Source organism: Doryrhamphus excisus, linkage group LG8 (assembly GCF_037039965.1).
Source record: "Doryrhamphus excisus strain RoL-2023G ecotype Guam linkage group LG8, RoL_Dexc_Guam_v1.1, whole genome shotgun sequence".
In the NCBI taxonomy this organism is placed as follows: Eukaryota; Metazoa; Chordata; class Actinopteri; order Syngnathiformes; family Syngnathidae; genus Doryrhamphus; species Doryrhamphus excisus.
Window position 1 is genome coordinate 6,040,988 of NC_136364.1, and position 20,060 is coordinate 6,061,047.

At 42.2% G+C, this 20,060-nt stretch overlaps 2 protein-coding genes across 5 annotated transcripts; one reads left to right on the forward strand and one right to left on the reverse strand.

The window, feature by feature from the left end:
* Positions 1–2,837: 2,837 nt before the first annotated feature.
* LOC131134838 (vascular endothelial zinc finger 1) lies at positions 2,838–15,216 on the reverse strand. 4 transcript variants are annotated; one of them, XM_058080489.2, is made up of 7 exons: positions 15,119–15,216; positions 9,479–10,233; positions 7,624–7,693; positions 6,510–6,675; positions 4,472–4,513; positions 3,856–3,921; positions 2,838–3,675 (listed from the first exon to the last, which is right to left on the reverse strand). In XM_058080489.2, exons 1-7 carry the CDS (start codon positions 15,149–15,151, stop codon positions 3,329–3,331), a joined length of 1,479 nt encoding a protein of 492 aa, XP_057936472.2. In that variant the 5' UTR covers positions 15,152–15,216; the 3' UTR covers positions 2,838–3,328. The 4 variants fall into 4 exon arrangements, with proteins under 4 accessions (XP_057936472.2, XP_057936473.2, XP_057936475.2 ...); XM_058080490.2 differs by lacking the exon at positions 4,472–4,513; XM_058080492.2 differs by lacking the exon at positions 3,856–3,921.
* A 2,080-nt stretch (positions 15,217–17,296) lies between these two features.
* LOC131134843 (gap junction delta-2 protein) lies at positions 17,297–19,826 on the forward strand. The gene is made up of 2 exons (XM_058080501.2): positions 17,297–17,469; positions 17,985–19,826. The coding sequence occupies exon 2, from the start codon at positions 17,993–17,995 to the stop codon at positions 19,073–19,075; it is 1,083 nt and encodes a 360-aa protein (XP_057936484.2). The 5' UTR covers positions 17,297–17,469; positions 17,985–17,992; the 3' UTR covers positions 19,076–19,826.
* The last annotated feature ends 234 nt before the right edge of the window (positions 19,827–20,060 follow it).

A 20,060-nucleotide genomic window follows, 5' to 3' on the forward strand; every position in this document is an offset into this window, starting at 1 on the left:
CAGCTGGTGGAAAACCTCCTGAAGTCATTACATTTTTAGGCAAAAATGTCTAAATCTATTGTATAAAGAGATGTGATCTTGATGTCAAACAATATTACAGGTAAATATCTTAACTCGTAAATAGCTACGATCATACATAAATCATAAATAGCTAACCAACACAGTTAGCAATTGATTTTCAGTTCATTTAGCTACTTCTATCTCGGAAGCAGATTGAGTCTAAAAATGTGTAAACCAGTATAATTACGCCATTTTTAAATATTATAAATACAGTCTGATTCGACCGCCATTGTTTCTTCAGTTGACTGATCCATTTTAATGCCCGATACAACTAAAGGTACTTTAGTATGGACAGATATAGCGATGATAATAGGAGCTAATATGTAGCAACTTCTATGGTTTCTTAAGAATAACCAAAATCACATACGTTCTTACGTCGTACTGCCAAAAAATGAACTCGTATGAGCAGTTTTTGTTATATTTGTCCCAAATAAAGATACATTTACTTGTACCGGGCATGGCTTTAAAAAGTGTCTGATGGGCTTAATGCAAATGTTGATCCTAAATCAGGTCAGCAGGAGGATCGTGCCGTGTATTTAACTGCAGATTTTCATCATCTGCTGGTGAAAAGCGGGGATCAACTGTACGCCACTCATTTCAGGAAGCGTCGGATGTAAGTTAGTCAGCGTACAGCTTGTACAGCGGTATAGTTTTACTGTCCAACGACTACTTTAGTGTCTAAAAATAGCTGGCAAGGCAAATGACTGCATTTCACAGTGAACGTCAAATCCCGACCAAGACAGTCTTAGGGACCTTTGGCATGGCACCAATGCTGTCAGCCCCTGGGAGGACCCAAGCAGCGCCCCTGCTGTTGGGCACAGAACTCGGGTCTAGAGACATACTTGGGTACCTTCCACAGCAAGGTAGTGGTCATTCGGGGGTACTGGTCTTGGTACTGGTTTGTAATTAATTTCACAAGTACTATTTTTTTTCATTATTTTCTATTGTTTAAAAACAAAAATGGAGGTGTTTTGGAAAAAGATATGAATTAGTAGTAGTTTTTGTTTTTATCGCTATATATATAAGAATGTGCTGAGAAATTGTCAGTGGATGGTAAACCTGCACTGCCGTTATCCACAGCTGTACACTGACTACTTTCAAGTGTTGTATTTCTTTTGTGGTACAAATGTGAGGGCTATCTTTTTGCGCGGATGCTAGTTCCTGCATGGCTGGCTGTGGTTATAAAGTCACAGTGGCACTGCCGTCGTTGAAAGGCAATAAAAATAAGTGTTGTAATATTACAAAAAAAAATAGGTCAAGGAATACACTGATGTCAGTAACCAGGATCACGTAAACATTCCAACCAACTTTGGACCGGTCTTGATAGCAATCCATGACCTTCTATGGAAATACTGTATATTGTTCTCTACAGTTAAAAACACAACAAGTCAATCATCTATTTGACATTTCATAATACTGTCTTTTCCCTCCTTGCTGGCACCTTCTTAGATAAATACTTGAAATTAAAAAAAAATCACAAGAAGTGTGGACCATCCAACAATGACAAGTTTCCAGCCAGGGGAGAAGTTGAATTGAAAACAAATCTTACCAGTTTCTGAAACATCAACAAAATCCAAAATATAACAACCACCCTCCTAAGAAAGCAGTTTTTTTCACTTAAACTGTAAAATGCATCAACTATTAAATACTGATTAGTCCTCTAAAAAATAGTGTAAAAAAATCTTATCGGGAAGCATGTGTCACGCACCCCCGGGAATCCGCCTCGGGTGCGTTAAGGTGTCACATTTTGACATCGATCGCACCGCCTTGGAAGTCTTCCTTCCAAGGGTTGGCTTCACGGACACACGGACAACTAGATACAATCTCAAGATCTGTGGAAAAGGACACACCTCATGTAACGCAGCTCCAACGAGTCTGTTCACAAGCAAACAAGGGACACACATTTCATGTGTGGCCGCCGGCAAGGCCCAATAATAACTGCCTGATAAAAACATCCAAATCCATAACCTTGTTTGTGCTGTTTCAAAAACATCGGCGTTGATGGGATAGAAAAATGCAGGAGGGGGAACGTGGGAAAAATATGAAATTCATCGAATGCTAAGCCTCTTTTAAGACAGCGGTTCACTGCAATGTCAAGCGTCTGCACTATTTTTTAAAAATCTATCATTCCAAGGGAACTGTGTTACTTACTGTGTTACTTACTGTGTTACTTACTGTGTTACTTACTTGTGTAAAATCTTTGGCATAAATGCTTGCTTCAACTTAAATGAAAGAAATAACCGAGAGACAATTGACCATTAGAACGTGAACAGAACGTCTTCATGAATAAGCGCAAGGTTGTCCCTTTGATGGATTACAGCAGGGGTTCTCAACTGGTGGGTCGCGGGTCTTTTCCTGGGCAATAATAATAATAATAATAATAATAATAGTGATGATAATACGGCAATAATGTCTGGGAATGCTCCACGTGTTCGAGTCGCGTGCCTTGGCAGCCGCCTAACTGTCTTTAAATAGAAGTTGGAGTTGAACAATGTCCGCAATTTGAGGAGTTATGATGGACCCCCCAGTGGAGAAGCACTGGATTAGAGAAGGACATGTTCACATGGTACATTCATCTCTTCTGTTCGTTTTCTTGAAGCAAATTCAAGGGCTGGGAGGAAGCGTCGGAGCAAATACTTTTGAAAAATTCAATATTTTGCATCAATGTGATGAATGCTACACGGGAATGCATGTGTACAGTGGAACCCGTTTAAGTCGATGTCCCCGCGTGGGCCTACAGTATGTTTTGGAACCGACAGACGCTTGCTTCATTTGTGAAGACATTTAAATGACTGCTTTTCGTCAGATGGGAAGAACGGCCGAGAAGAAAGGACCTTTGGTCCCGCGGCTAAACTTGAAAGGGTAAGTTGCAAGTTCCTTTCCGGTTGCCTCTCCGACTTATTCGCTCCCGGGACCACATCAACCTAAGCAGGCACTTTCATAAGAACTCGTTGGTGGACCAGGATTGGACTTGGACGGGTTGTCAACATAAACGGGCCCACTGTATGCCGCTTTTCTACCTTTCAAGTACCGAATGCACTTTTACCTTATTCACTACTGGGGAGGGGTTGGTTTCGTGCTCAGAACTACTTCAACAACCGCTCTACCACCTGAGCAATGACGCCATAATTCATTCTTGGGACTTTCAACTCCTAACATCGATACCTTTCAGCAACAACTTCTATGTGGGGGTACGGTTGGATACTATTTGACACATTGGTATATTATTATTATTATTATTAGGCAGTTACTATGAAAAAAACCCTCTCTACCAAGGTGGCGAAGATGGCAGAACTTGGGATAGAAAAGGCATGCTCTCCATGGGCCTCATGGCAATGTTAAGCGGGCCGGTGATATTCATGGGCATGGGGGTGGTAATGGCCACGGGGTGGGCGATATTCATGTGGCCGGTGGTGGGGATGTTGACCGAGGCCAGGTTGACCGGGCCCAGGTTGACCGGGTTTGTGATGTTGACGGTGCTGGTGGTGATGTTCATCTGAGCGGCGATGGTGACCGGATTGCTGGTGTTGCCGCCTCGGTTTATAGCCGAGGTGATGGCCGCCGAGTTGGTCACTGGCGTCGTCGCGGCCGAGTTGTTGTGCATGTTGTTGGCATCTATGATAAAAAAACAAAAAAAACAAAAGGATAATAGCCCAGTAACCTGGATGGACGCTTCATAACAAATCAGCAAAACAGTCCAATATCTCGTTCGCAACTTACCCGGGTCAGTCAAAATGTACACACATCATATGTCAACATTATGCCAACTGTAGTGATATTGCTGGAGAAACCTACCTTTATGAGAGTTGTCAATTAGGACTTGGAAGGAGTTATTTAAAATCTCTCCTACCGTCAACTCACCTAAGGGGTAAATTCAAAAAGCAGGATCAATAGACTAACCAGCTAACTGATTTTTTTTTAAACAAATACATTGTGGAGAAAAAAAAAACATCTGTATGCCTAAGCTGTGTGCGCAGGAGGCTAGATGAACACTAGAACACGTGACTGAGAATAGAAAAATCCTATGACATTGTGGGGGCAATGTCAGTTAGCCATGTCCGATTCATCCGGAACATACCGTACTACGGATTACCAAATCAAAAACTATTCAGACAAACAAGCAGTTGAAGAGTCCATCGGGTGAGGAAAAAGCAATAATGTGCATCTAGCCTGCATGATGGTCCAGTTTGTGGTTAATTCTAATCTACTGATCCTGCTTCATGAACTTTAACCTTACGCCGGCACGGCTATGCAACGCTACGTACGTGGACGAACCTTAGTACATTTCACCGCATGCGTGTAAAAACCTGAGTGACTAAAAACTGGCCACTTGTGTTTATCTGAGTTTAGAGTGAAGTGTTTGGGGGGGGGGGGGGGGGGGGGTCTGCTACCAACTACAGGACTGGATTACCTTTTCGTGGCCCTGAGTGGTTCCACTGCCAGTCACTTATTCCTATTCAGAAATACAGACACATTAGGGGTTATAATAGCACAGGGCAGCGGCGCCATCATCTGGGAGGGTTGAAATGGAAACGGGGGGAAATAATATTTTGTAATTATTGGGACCTGTACCCTAAAGACTAGTTTTAATAATCACGTGGCCTTGTCACAAATACTTACACTTGAAATGCAGAATAGTTGGCACCTGTGTTAGCAAAAATACAACCCAAACGGGCCGACTGGGCCCTCGTTCATCACAGCATGCCACTTTGTCTTGCTTGTGAAATCGAACCAGGGGTCCCCAACCACAGGACTGAAAATTTTCAGGAGCAACAATAAATAAACTCCCAGTTTTTACACGTTTGTGTTTTTTTTTTTTCACAATTTCAGTGAGCGGCGACGCTTCCCACATTGTTCGACAGGTCCTTGAATGCGCCATAGTTGTGTGCATGTGCTGACAAATAAATGTCCTTGTTCCCAAACGCTGATGCCGTGTGCGAATGCATAAAAGATAAGGTTTGATGACACTATTATATCCGAGTGCTAATCTGCATATCTCAAGTTAATTAGCGCTATCACACTGCTGTCACCCACGTACACCAAACAATAATATTATGTTATAATCTTCCTGATAAACAAACTCCAGGCTCGTAGCAACGGAGACTCGGTATTGGAGCTTTCCATGCCCGTCTGTGCAGGAGGAGGTGTTAAACCTCACTTCCTGATGCCTTAGAAGTCGTGCTAGAGATCAAGTTTACGGGTCCAGCTTTTAGTTTGATGGCTAGCGTTAAACTCCCGTGTGGTGGACTCTGGTTTCCGGTTTGTGGTCCCTCTCGCCTGCCATCGATGATGACAATAAGTGAAAAAGATAATTGTGTTTTTGGCCTGCACTCAAACATGGCAGTGGTAGCGTCATTGTTTGAGGCCAGCACTTCAGAAGGCGGTGCGGTGTTCTTGACCTATATTTGTTTTGTGACTTGGCATTCATTGAGGGAAACATAAATTCCAACATGTACTGTGACATTCTAGAGCAGAACATGATCTCTGGGCCAAGGCAGTTTCCCCGACTTCACAATGACCCCCAAAACACAACCAAGGGAGTGGTTCCATTAACATAGTGTATCACCGAGGAAGGATGACGTCGCTTTTGTTAACTTTTTTCCCTTGGTAAAGTCTCCCAAGCATAAGGCATACTCTTCTGAATGCAGTGCATCAAAGAAAAGGAACGCTACAAGCATCATCAAGGATAAAGATGGTGCTGATGATTGTTCCTATGAAACAGACAGTGATAAATAACTTAGCGACATAGTGGTCTCATTATCGCCCAATAAGCTGGTCTCACCGCCCCTTCGGTTTACTTTATTTCTATGTGGGCTGCGCTGCTTTCACTGTGAGATCAGGCCCATCCGGTTGCCGTGCAAAGAGCCATCCACCGACATGCTAGGTGCGGCAATGTTGGATAGTAGGCTCCGTAGCTACAGCGGTAGTTACCCCTCCCAGTGCCCGGAGTGCTGTCATTGTGTGGTGGGCTTGCGTGAGAAGTTTTTAAAAATGTATATATTACTTCTATGTACCGTACAGCGTGAGGAGTAATTCAGGTCTGAGTTAGGAAAACGACTTGAACATAAATGGAGAATGTCTTGTGGATCTTATTGACACGCCACGTCATTTTTGTCTCCACAAGGGCGGATGCTCATTTTTCAGGCTGTGCATATGTAAATGACCCCTATCTTCTGTGGTCCGTTGGTTGCTATTGAAAGATTGCCAAGTGTACCTGTATGATGAGCCATCATTAGCAACAGGTAGCAGGACCACTTCAATTTCTAACAAAGAGTATCAGTTCTGGTCCAGGTTTTAGACTTCCCTTGGCTTTCTTTATTGTATGTGGAGCATTGTTGTTGACCTGACTGCATTTGTGTTGTGAATGGGTATTTACAGAATAAAAGCGACTCGGCTAGCATGTTGAGTCGAGCCAGACTGGCAAATTAGGAGCTCCGGCGAGTGCCTACCTTTGTTACAATGGTTGCTGAAGCTGGCCTGGCCGTGAGTCTTGAGGTGACTTGTGATGTAGGCTGCACTGAGCATTTTGCCACAGATGTTACAGGTGACTTTGCCTTCATGTCTGATCATGTGAGAGCGGAGACGGTCTTTGGTAGCGAAGGCAGATGTACAAGCCTGATAAAAACAGAAGAAAGATCTGTTATGGAATTATCAAAAAGAAGGAATTTTAGTACCTATGTTACACAGTGCCAAACATTTATTCTGCTGACAACATTTTTAATACAAACTTTTGTTCAGAAGCACTTTATCTTTGTAGTTGGACAGTAGGCTCCGCAGCTACAGCGGTAGTTAAATCAAGTTGGAATCAAACTATGGAATGGATTGAGTAAGGAAATCAAACAATGCACAACGATGAGCCAATTCAAGAAACAATACAAGCAGTTGATGTTTGCTAAATACAAGGATGAAGAGTCTTGAACCAGTCATGATGTGCTATACATATCACTATATTGACACTTACTATGGTACCCATTATGGCATTGGATGCTCATATCACCGAGTACTTTGGTACGGGACAAAAAAGAAAAAAATTAAAAGAAATGTAAAAACAACATTTTTTTTAAATTAATAAAATAAATTAATAAATTAATAAATAAAATAAATTTGCAAAATGCAAGGATGAAGAGTCTTGAACCAGTCATGATGTGCTATAGTATATATCACTATATTGACACTTACTATGGTACCCATTATGGCATTGGATGCTCATATCACTGAGTACTTTGGTACGGGACAAAAAATAAAAACAATAAAAAATAATTTAATAATAATAAAAACAATTCAAAATAATACAAAAAAAACTAAAAAACAAACTAAAATGAACAAATTGTATTATGGAAAGCAGGAAGTGAACAAATGTAACAGTTAGTGATTGTAAAAGTACCAGATGGAGGGGTAGGATTTAATAAGCTTTGCTTCTTCCTACTCCTTTTGGACATGTGGAACTGGGAACTGATTATGGGATGCACTCAATTGGAATCTGATGCATGTTCTAATGAAATCAAACCATTAGCATTAAAGTGAAATCATATTTGGCCAAAAAGATTTAGGAATGGGAATTACCGTTACTTGGCACTTGAAAGGCCTCTCGGAGGAATGGACATGCTTGACATGACAGCTGAGGTGATCAGGCCTGCACAAAGAGACGCACACAATAAAGGACATTTGTATTGACATTCTCACTCCAAAAATATTTCACATGCAGTCACATTGACACTATTATTTCCATTAAAAAAATATCATATTCGATTTTTTTCTTGAGAATAGTTGAGCATTTGGCCATTAGCCATTCTTGACTATTTCTGCTTGTGTGTTTTGGGTCATTGTGCAACACATTTAGCTTGAGCTTGCGTTGCATTTCATTTCACAGACCCCCTGTTCGGGCTCCAGCAAAGCACCCGTACAACCATAATTCATAGTACGTATGGTACAGTATTTACTCTCTATAAACATGCAGAGGCATGTTTCCCATATTGTCAGCTTTCAGTTATTCCTGGGTTTATTTCTTTTGCAGAAGAGTACCAACAAGTGTTTCCGCGGTTCGTCTTTGTATTTTATTTACTTCCCCTTTTTGCCGACATCTTCGGCCGGAATATGATCTGGTGTTGATGATAATGCCTTCATGAAAATCACAAGCTAGGAAGAAATGCAATGGGATTTCTCATTAAAAACACATAAGCCTCATACTGACAAATGGAATTGAGTGGTAGAGCCTCTGATGGAGGAGTTTATCAGACCATAACAAAGCTTAACCAAAAAGGTTTTATTTTAGGAGGTATGTTCATTTTGGAATTCCTGAGAGCCGAGATTCCCAATGGAACAATATATCACTACAATGACGCGTTAACCTTGGATTCGTGGACTGTTTGATGTGTATTTGAGTACCCCACGCTACTCTTGGTCACCATGTGTCATTGACTACCTTGTAATCCTTTACATTACAATTTATATTCTTTTGTCATATTGGAATACTATTACTAATTCAGCCCTAGTTTCAGATAGTCAGTAGCCACGTATACATGGAGCCAAATATTCCAATTATTTGTTTATTTGCTGAAAGGGAAAGAATGTAACCTTTGTATACACCTCATTCCCAAAGAAAAGTGCCAATCCCAATGAATATATCATGGGATTCCCAGGGGTGGAATATTCCTTTCCCTAATCCGGTTGAGGTATCTTGTGCCCGCTCAAACGGAAAGTTGTCAGACTGCGTTCTTCTTCCTGGTGTTTTTCTTCTTCTGTTGTTTATTGGCGGTTGGCAAGCAGCTTTGGTGTGCATTAGCGCCATCTGTGGAACACAATCTAAACCCTTCTATACGCCATTCACAAGTACACTTTTATTCAAAAAGAAAATATATATATCTATATAAAACATATCCTGACTTTAATTATAAAATATTAGCAAGATTGAATTGTATCTTTTCCTGTTTAAATTTATCCCGGGTGCGTTCTTTCAGCGAGTGCTCAGATATGACGGAACACGCAGCTTCAGACGTCGTTCAGTTTTAAAAATGGAGGCCAGCAATCGGCACTGGACTGCTAAGGAAAGTTTGTTTTTGATTCAAACCAAATTCCAAGACTGGACGAAGGAAAAACTGGCAATTCGGAGTTATTCCAACAAGTGAAAGAAAAACTGGAGGAAGTCGGTATCACGTGATGTTGGTGTTTACGTTTTACTGGGCATGCCCCATTGACTATTTTGGTTGATTATAGCGGCGCATGTAGACACGCGATTGGAATATTCCTTTCCATGTATACCATTGTTTTCGGAAAGGTCATTTGGAAAGATTCCGTTGGGAAAGAGAAAAACTCCTCATGTAAACGTGGCTAGTGACTGTATTTTCACATCAGTCCCACTGGACTGGAGACCCCCAATCTGGACCTTTCATTCAAAGGAGACACATCATATGGTACATACCTGGAGAATCCTTTCCCACATACAGAACAAATGTAAGGCTTGTGGACGCCACCGTCATGGGAGCGTGCATGATACGTCATCCGATCCTTCCTCTTGAACCTCTGGTGGCAGATGGGACACTCGAAGGGCTTCTCATCCGAGTGTGACAGCTTGTGCCGGTTGAGGTGGTAAACATCTCGGAAGGCCTTTCCGCACATATCACAGCCGTGATTCTTTTTCACGGGTTTGGAGGGTTTCTTAGGGATGCTCTGCTGCTGTTGGTGTTGCATCGGAGTCATGATGCTCGTGCCCGTTGCCGTCGACGTGGTGGCTGTGGTCAGGATGCCGGCTACAGTAGTTATGTATGAAGAGTTTCCGCTGTTTTCGCGAGGTACCGTGGCTATGAGCGGCACCATGGTGGGAGCGCTTTGTGTCTTCTTCGGTCGCGAGACCATCTTAATGCCGGTGTGGCATGACTCGTGCCGCCGCAAGTGGTAGCTGTCCCGGAAAGCCTTGTTGCAGTAGCCGCAAATGAAGGGCGTCTTTGATTTAGGTTCCTTTTTGATCACCGCCAGTGGAGGTCCGCCGCCGCCTCCTCCCCCAGTCCCGCTGGCCACATTGTCTTTGAGAAGTTCTGCAGCGCTGACCGGCGGTTTCTGATCCAACGGTATGGGCAGCACTGGTTTTTGATCAGGTGGCTCCGTTCCGGAATTGAGCAAAGGCAAGAGGCTGTTGGCGGCTACTTGATGCTGGTGATGGAGGGCCTCGTTGGCCTGCTACAGAGACAAAAAATCATTCATTTTCAGTCAAACAGAACACAAATCAAGTAACTTCGGCAGCACCATCAAAAAGTATCAGAAATTAAATTCATTACTGTCATCCCTCGTTACACACCCGACTGTGAGAAGTGAATTTCTGAGGGGTAGGATTTCATATTAATAAATGGAATATTTCTGTAGTTATGGCATAGAAAACCTGATTACAATGTTCTAAATACAGTTTTAACATTAGAGATCTCCAGATACAAAATAACATCCCTATAGTCAGCTTTATGATTGTGTTACCATATATAGTTGATAAAATCTGAGAAAATAAGGCATAAATACAATAAAAGTTTGTTGTTGGATTTTTTGCCAGATGCCGTACTTCCTGCGGTGGCCTGATATTTGGATTTTAGTTTATTTAGTTACTTCATTTGCCTTTTTAATGTTTGAAAATACTAATTAATTTTTTTAATACCAACAATAGATCGCATTGAATAGACCAAAAAAAGGTTGATGAATTAGTGCAGGGACAAACTACAAAAATGTAATGTCCAAAAATAAAAGATGGGAAAACTAAATTTTTTAGTTGAAAAAAAATAACTAAACAAGAAAATTGTGTCCACAAATAAAGAGAGAAAGTTAATAAAGCAGGTAGAGGACCCAGGAGCAGCTCCTGAAACAATGTGTACAGGGGACATTTGAAGTCTGCAGCTGCCGGCAGGCATTGTCCAATTGGTCATGGCAGATTCCCAGTGGGCCAGACAGAACAGACGGCGGGGGCTTGCATGAATACTTGGAGCAGAAAGAAAGCGAGAGATTCACATTGTAACCGTCAACTTTGCAAGCGGTCAGCTCAGAAACAATGTGATCGAGGAGGACTAGTTCTTTTCTGCAATTAACATAGGACAGGGCTAAAGACCTGACCCTTGGCTTTTCAGGTTCAGTCAAGCATCCCAAAGCGGTCAGCCAAGCAAGGGAGATGTAGTCTGGGAGGGGGCAGGATACCGTGTGCTGTTTTACCCCACTGTGTTCTTTTATGAAGAACAGCGCCGATGTACTTGCGGCGCTATGCGCGGAGGCTGGGGGTGGGGGTGGGGGGGGACATATTCAGCTGCCGCCTGTATCCCTACTTAGCACGAGACACTGTGCTGTGTTTTAGAATGGCGGAGAAAATTGGAGGCCGTCACACACTGTCAAATCGTTTTTAGATTTGTCACACTGTTGCGATATGATGACTGCAATCCCCGCTGCAATTAGCATTGTTCGCAACGTGTTATGTTCAGGACAGATATAGCCAAACGCAAAGACCTGCAAAAGACCGTTTGAGTTTCCGAATATATGATATTTTTCTCAACAAACTATCAAAAATTCAAAGTAATTTATTGACGGTCACCAATGTAAACAACCAGTGGTTAGAGCAGCAACATTGCACAGCAGGCCGGGGACAGTGAAGGGGAACTACCGCTGAAACCAACATCTAACATGAAACCAACTACAACACGGTACCACGGATGGGACGGTGTTGCGTTTTCTTCTTCTTGCGGGTGGCAGGAGTCGAGCGGTAACCAACTTTGACGCCATTACTGCAAACACTGTGTTGGGAGTGCGGCCCACAGTCACCAACGTTATACGGCAACCGGATTAGCCCGATCTAGCAAAAGAAGCTGACATTTTGTATTATAAATACACATTATATTTGTATATTGCTAATGTTGATAAGGGAATAAGTCCTATACAACCAACCAACGGCAGCCCATACAGTCTTTAAGGTTGATCTTGAATTTAAAAAGCCATTTCTGTGAATATGGTGCCTTATGTACAGTAGTTCATAACCATAGTGTACATGCAATAAACAAGCGGCATACGGTATTGTTTTGCTTAACCATGTTTGGGTGGGCAGGAGTGGTGGGATGTCAAAACACCGCTAGTTGTCAGAGACGAAGGAATAGTGGCATAACTGTTACTACTGGCAGAGTCCTCTGCAAAAAACTGTAATATTCACAGGCATTATGTATGTAATAATAGCAGCAGTTGAGTTTAGTCGTGCTAGCTACATGGTTTCATTACACAGACAACTTATTGCAGCAGGACACGGCTAGGATGCGTGATCAACATGCATTATCATGACAGGGTGATAGAAGTTAAATGTATATTTTCGTTTGTTTCGTATATCGTAAGCCTTGGAAATTCCTCTCTTTTGGCGCATGAATTAAATCTAGTGGGGTTAGCTTAGTTTAGCAGAGCATGCTAGTACGGCTGTACAGTATAATTTCACCTTGGTGACCAGGGTTCAATTCCACCCTCGGGCATCTCTGTGTGGAGTTTGCATGTTCTCCCCGTGCATGCGTGGGTTTTCTCCGGGTACTCCGGTTTCCTCCCACATTCCAAAAACATGCTAGGTTAATTGGATACTCCAAATTGTCCATAGGTATGAATGTGAGTGTGAATGGTTGTTTGTCTATATGTGCCCTGTGATTGGCTGGCGACCAGTCTAGGGTGTACCCCGCCTTACGCCCGAAGACAGCTGGGATAGGCTCCAGCACCCCCCGCGACCCTCGTGAGGAAAAAGCGGTAGAAAATGAATGAATGAATGTTTTACCAGATTCTGAGTGGGGAAAAAAAGACGAGCGGCATGTTTATTCTTGCACCCAGCTCGACTTAACTGTCAACACACAGTAAGAGTGCCGTTTTCTGTACATGGGTGACTACATCGTACAGTTTGTTGATGATTTTGTTTAAAAGTTAGCCAGGCATCCATTTCACAATGACAAAATTGGCCAATGATGTATTGCATCAAGAAACATAAGGATTTTTGTATTGAGCTAATAGACATTTCATTTACTAAGCCAAATTTCTAACACTATGTGGGTAAAATAAGTGGAAAAGAGAAAAAAATTAAATTAAAAACTGAAAAATAAATGAATTTAGGGAATAAATAAAACAGTTTTCATAAGTCCCTATGTACTGTATGTAAAGAGGTGTCCCAATGCCATATTGATATCAGCAAAAAAAGTCAGATCAGATTATATCTGCAGCTAAAATCTCTGATATTGGCACTCGATTCCAGACCGTCTCTATCCATCCAGGCGATAGAGCCCACGTGATCACAACAACGGCGTGTGCTAACGTGCTAAACACGGAGCAGGAATGATGTTCGCCGTGTGTATGTGTCGTTACACTTGTCATTCAAGTTTCCCGACGTGGCACGGAACCCAGGAAGTTTAGTAGCATCAAACTCATGGTGCGGTTGAAGGGGCGTTGCACGGGAAAAAATAAGTCATAAGCTATAACAGAAAATATGAGCAGCCTTTTGAGTTAGTAGCAATATTTACAGCGGCTTTATAGTCTTTCCCATCCAATCCAGATCCTTATTTGAATGATAAACCTTAGTTACTAATATAATCAACCAGCGGTTAGAGCAGTATTTCCCGTGCGAGCTCCCCGTACAATGACACAGCAGTCCAGGCACAGCGAGGGGGATCTACCACCATGGCTACGGAGCCCAATAGCCAACATCCACCGTGAAACACATCTTTCAGCAAAACAGCATTACTTCTATACAATGGTGTGAAAAAGTGTTTGCCCTGTCTGACGTCTTATTTTCGGTTGGGCCACCCTCGGCAACAACAACTGCAATCAAGTATTTGCAATAACTTGCAATGAGTCTCTTAGAGCGCTGTGGAGAAATTTGGGCCCACTCATCTTTGCAGAATTTTTGTCAAAGAAACGCCACATTTCAGAAAAAGAACATCATACCAACAGTAACATATGGTGGTGGTAGTGTGATGGTCTAGGGTTTCAGGACCTGGAAGAATTGCTTTGATGAATGGAACCATTAATTCTGAATTCTGTCGACCAGGTCAAATATAAGACACAATAGATTACTTTTTAAAGTAGACGGCTAACTGCTCTGTTTTGTTTAAGTTATAATTTAATTTAATTAATCTCAAAAAACCAACCGGGGTAACCTAGGTGTATTTTTTCTAACATTCGGAAAAACTTTTTCTCAAAACTGAATTTATTTTCAGTGTGTGTGGCCCAATGTCACAACACAAGAACATATCTGGGGGCGCTAAAGGCCCGCGGGCCGCTCTTTGTACACCACCGGGCTCCGCTATTGACATCTAAAGGCCCCAATGAACTTTGAAATCATCGTCGGCGTCTCCTTACGGTGCTAATGGTCGATTCTACCTCTGCCGAATTAATATTTGAAGTGTCGTTGCTGCCATGTTACTTTGTGCTGGTTTGTGGTAAGAAATAATCATGTTGGGAATCCTTGCAGTTTCGCTTTTGCAAGCCCCCTCGTGCTAACAACCCTAGCCTTAACAAGTTAACATTGTAGCAAGCTAGCAGCAGCCTGGCCGGCTGTGCTTAAACACAGTTTCTCCAATGCAGCCTAGAAAAGGACACACGCTCGCAAATGACAGTAAATCGCCCACGGAAAGTAGATAACTCGACTGCGAAGGAGATCGCTGCAGTGCTGGGGAGGGAAAAAAACCGTGCTGGGCTAACGATTAGCCTCCACGCTAGGCACGGCTACACGCAAAAGCAATGGCTCGAGCTACCCCCAGTTAGCGCGCGCGCAACAGTAGCTCAGCGGAGATTTGATGTTTTTGGACCGACTAGAAAAAAACCCAAATAATATGAACTCCCAGCCATTAAAGCAACACAATCCGGGTGCCGTTTGGGCATCCAACGCGGCTCCCGTCTTCGCTGGAGGAGTTTGCTATAGGTTGAGCTAACTAAAGGGCTAATGCTAACACCTTTGTTTTGTTTGGCAAACTCTACTTCCATTTGAAAAAGCCACACAAACGTCACCGCTTGACGAACACCGTTTGCACACCCAAACCGCGCACACGCCGGTTCACAGACATCAGAGGCGACGCGTAGCACTTACTTGGAATAAAAACGTACTCCAGCTCGGTTCCATTGCAACTCTTATGATAAAATCTGCAGGAAACCCAGCAGGACTCCTCAACAAAGCGGCAAGCTGGACATCAGCAGCGACCACTTCCTGTCAGACCGACGAGCGCGACCAAAATAAAATCACTTCGGATGTCCCGAAATGTTAACATTTCTGCTCGATTTGAGCGTCATGCTGTTCGGGAAGGGTTGCTTCTTGTGTAAAATACAGATTCAAATTTGTTTTATTCAATATTTTATCCTTAAGCACGTCTATTGACGTAAACGCGTGTACCCCAATAAAAACTGTTTTGCATTATTTTCCAAAGTGAAAAAAGCTGCAACATTACACTACACAATTAATATATATATATATATTATATATCTATATAATATATATATTGAGTGGGAATCATACTCATAGAAATGTAAAGTGTAATCTGCATGACCCACATTGTTTACAAATGTGTTGTGTGATGTCTATTATTATCAAGACTTGATATTTATTATAGAAAATGTACAGTTTATTTGTTTCTTTTGGCTTTTTCCTGTGTATGTGTATATTATTGCATGGATGCACAATTGATATTTGGCTTTTGCAATTTGTTTTTCATTCATACTAAGTTGCTAATTTATAAATACATGATTATACAACTATACTATATTACATTATATAGACTATATAAAATATATTATCTACATTATTTAAATATATATATTTTTTTCAAATCTGTGTATGTAGAATCGTTTCCCACAAAGAGATTTATTATAGATGGAAACTTATTTCTGTATGCGATTAATTGTGATTAAATACAAATTAACTATGGACAAATGCGATTAATCATGATAAAATATTGTAATTGATTGATAGCCCCTACTATACATATATATATATATATATACATACACACATATATATATATATGTGTGTGTGTGTAACGGAGTTAAAATATATTAATATATTATTCTACAAAATTATAATTAATATATATATAATATAATTAATACATTTATTAATATATAAAAATACAAATATATATATATATACATATACACACGTATGTATGTATGTATATGCATATTTTCTTATCTCAAGCAAATGACAAAACCTGCAAATAATTGATATGCCCAAAAAAGTCTGTTTTTGACACATGGCCCATTTTCTGAGAAAAACTTCCATGGTTTTCGTGATAATAACCAAACCAAACTCACTGAAGTTCTTACATTAATAACTATAGCATTGTACTGCCAAAAAGGTGTTTTTGTGATGATTCTATTTTTCCAAATGTACCTTTAGTTGTGCCTGGCATTATTGATATGCCCATCAACATATATTACAGACACATAGCTTATTTCTAGAGCAAAAAATGATTCATTAGACCATCATCCATCCATCAATTTTCTGTACGCGGGGGTATGCTGGAGCCTATCCCAGCTGACTTTGTGCGAGAGGCGGGGTCACCAATGAACCTAACATGCATGTTTTTGGAATGTCGGAGGAAACGGCAGATGCCCAAGCGGAGATTCAAAGCCAGATCTCCCGATCTCCGATCTCCTGGCTGCGTGACACCTATTTGCCCATAACATGTTTTGGAGCACACGCAGGTCTGTGAATGCTGAATCACGAACATGCGGGGATCCGCCGTCAGTACCGCCCACCTCTCCACTGAAAATGAAAGTGTGCAGCCATGGCCTGGGTTGAAACGGAGCAGCTGTCATGATGCTAACGGTCTACGTGTGTTAGCATGTCAACTAGCGTGTTGTTCTCCACATTCAAACTGACATAAGTCCAACTTGGGAATTGTTAAGCCTTTTATATCAGGATTCCAAAATCCTTACTGTGACATTCTCTGTATGTTGATGTTCAGCAGATGTATTGTTTGTTTGTCAGTGCTGCAGTGGTGCGTTCAGTGATTGTGGATGTACACACACACACATACACACACACACACACACACACACACAAACATGTAACAGCTCTTAAAACTTTTCTTTCTAAAGTTTACTTTTGGAGCCTGCCAAACAGCAAGCGTTTCCATAAACCGGTATTGTCTCGTTCCAGTTCATTCCATACACTTTTTGTTGGAGCGTTCCCGGCTTTTCAGAAAAGGAACCCCCCCCCCCACAGCCCACCCCACATTGTGTTTTGCACTGTACATCGCCTGCCTTTGTAGACACGCTGCACAATGGCGGTTTCAGACGCACTGCTTCATTATGTGTGGTCAGCCTATTTCCCTTAGCGGCTTCCACTGGATTCATCGCAGCCAAACTTGAAGATTACAAAAAAAATGCATTTGAAAGCGATGATGTCATGATTTATTCCACAAAGCTCAAGTTTACATGAAGGTAAGTTCAACTTTTATTGTGTTCTGCCTCGCCTCAGTAGATAATCCAGCATATATTAAATGTTGTATACCGCGACTGTGTATTTGTTTGCTAAAATGGTGAATCAAAATACAAATGCAACCAATCGGGAACCAAAACACAGTATGTTGTTGAGTGGGGGTGGGCGACACTGCACATTTTTCCATCGGTCCGATACCAAGTGAATACAGGGCCAGTATTTATGCCATACTAATACGTTTTACTGTGTCAAGATCATTGTTGTGATCATGAAAACATACGGTATTTGTGACCAAACCTTTTTGACATTCTAAATACAACATTATTAGAGCCCCGTAGATGTGAAATAACACCCCTATATTGTGGATCACTGCAGGGGCATAAGAAACAGCCACCTCCAGGTTAACTAGTTAGCCTCTAATTTGTTTATTCTTAGCTTAAGAAAGTAAACATTTGAATCATCAAAGACGTACCTTATTACACGGCCAACACCTAAGTCTTGTTCTTTTCTGCCCAAGGTCAAGTCATGGGTGACTGGTCCATTCTTGGCCGTTTTCTGTCCGAGGTCCAAAATCACTCCACGGTGATCGGCAAGATCTGGCTCACCATGCTGCTGATCTTCCGCATCCTGCTGGTGGCCTTGGTGGGAGACGCCGTTTACAACGACGAACAGTCAAAGTTCACCTGCAACACCCAGCAGCCCGGATGCAACAACGTCTGCTACGACACGTTTGCGCCCGTTTCGCATCTGCGATTCTGGGTTTTCCAAATCGTGCTGGTGTCCACCCCATCCATTTTCTACATTGTGTTTGTTTTGCATAAAATTGCCAAAGACGAGAAGGTGGACGGTCAACAGGCAGCGGTGCTGAGGCGGAGGCCTTCAAGGCAGAGGTCCGGACAGAAGGACGGGATGGAGGCGGTACGGGTGGGGGTGTCTCCTTACTGTCCCCAGTTCAGGGAGGACTGGGACGAGAGCGAACGAGCGCAGCAAAGTTTCCTCAAGGAGGCTCGAGCTGATCTGGGAGAAGACCCTACTCGGCAGTCCAACCAGGTTCTGCTCATTTATATCCTTCACGTGTTACTTCGATCCGTCATGGAGATCACCTTCCTGGTGGGCCAGTACTTGTTATTCGGGTTCGAGGTGCCTCACCTGTACCGCTGTGAAACCTACCCTTGCCCGACTCGCACAGACTGTTTTGTATCTCGTGCCACAGAGAAGACCATTTTCCTCAACTTCATGTTCAGCATCAGCCTGGGCTGCTTCGTGCTCAACATCGCGGAGCTCCACTACCTGGGCTGGGTCTACATTTTCCGTGTGCTCTGCTCGGCATGCTCCACCTGCTGCGGTCAGGAGACGGAATCAGTGAAGATGTACTCCAAGCAAAACCCGCTCCTGCTGCAACTCAGGCATTCTCTCAGAGGTCAGCTGGTTCTGCAGACCCGATCGGCCGTGGCCGAGAAGCCCGTAGGGGTTCTTTCGCACGCCCCGGCTATCTCCTTTGAGACGGACTCCACGGTGGAATGCACCTCCAAGAGGAGTCCGGAGAACTTGGACAAGGTGAAGGTCAAGTTGGCCAGACTGGGACGTACGAAGAAGTCTTGGCTGTGAGATCGATAAGTACCGTGGTAATAAAGGTAGATGATCGGGTGCTGGCTAGTACTTTTACAATACAATACAGTTTTCCGCCTTGTACTTTTAATTTTCATTGCCATACAATCATGTTTTTTGGATTACAATATGTCGCATTCCTGCTGTTAGCAACAAAACACTTTCCAGCCAGGTACACAAAATAGTAGTTAATGAGGAACAAACCCAGCCAACGGTTCCTCAGTAGCTACTTTACTTAGTTTACATACAGTGGTACCTTGGTTTTCATTATTAATCTGTTCCAAAGAGTCCATCTGAAACCAAATCAGTCAAGGTCAATTCAATGGCGCTCAAGGGAAATAGAACATTGATATAAAACCTCCTGCAGAGTTTATTTTACTATGATAGATCTCTTAGTATAATACTGTAAATAATGTATAAATACAGGATAACACAAGCAAAAGGTACAGCATGCCTGTAGTACATACATGTACCGCAATTTTTACATGTTTTTGTCTTGGCGCTTCACTGATCATGTTTTTAAGCATTTAAGGATTTTGCGGTTTGTTTAGCAGTCCTTGAACTCACCATAGTTGTGTGCTGAGATGCAAAAGCTTGTTTGGCTAGTCATGGATCATCTGATCATCTGATCATCTTCCATTATCATTCATTCGTGGCGAGTACCCATGCGTTTTATACTTGAAATGTGTTTATTTAATAAGTGTGTGTTTCTTGTGTTTTTTCTCTTCTGTAATAACCTTTGCTTTTTGCATCTTGGTGTAAATAAAACATGAAATATGTTGTATTTTTCTTATTTCCGCCAGGGACACTAAGGCTGAGTCTCCCGATGACAGTGCACCAAAGAAAAGGAAAGCGACCAAAATTGCTGCGTGATAATAATTATAATGAATGAATGAATGGGTATGACTCTTATGTACTTTGTATTGAATGTGCTCGCCCTGGCACGCCGTCTTGGCTGAAACTTCACTTTTTCTCCTGTAGGTGG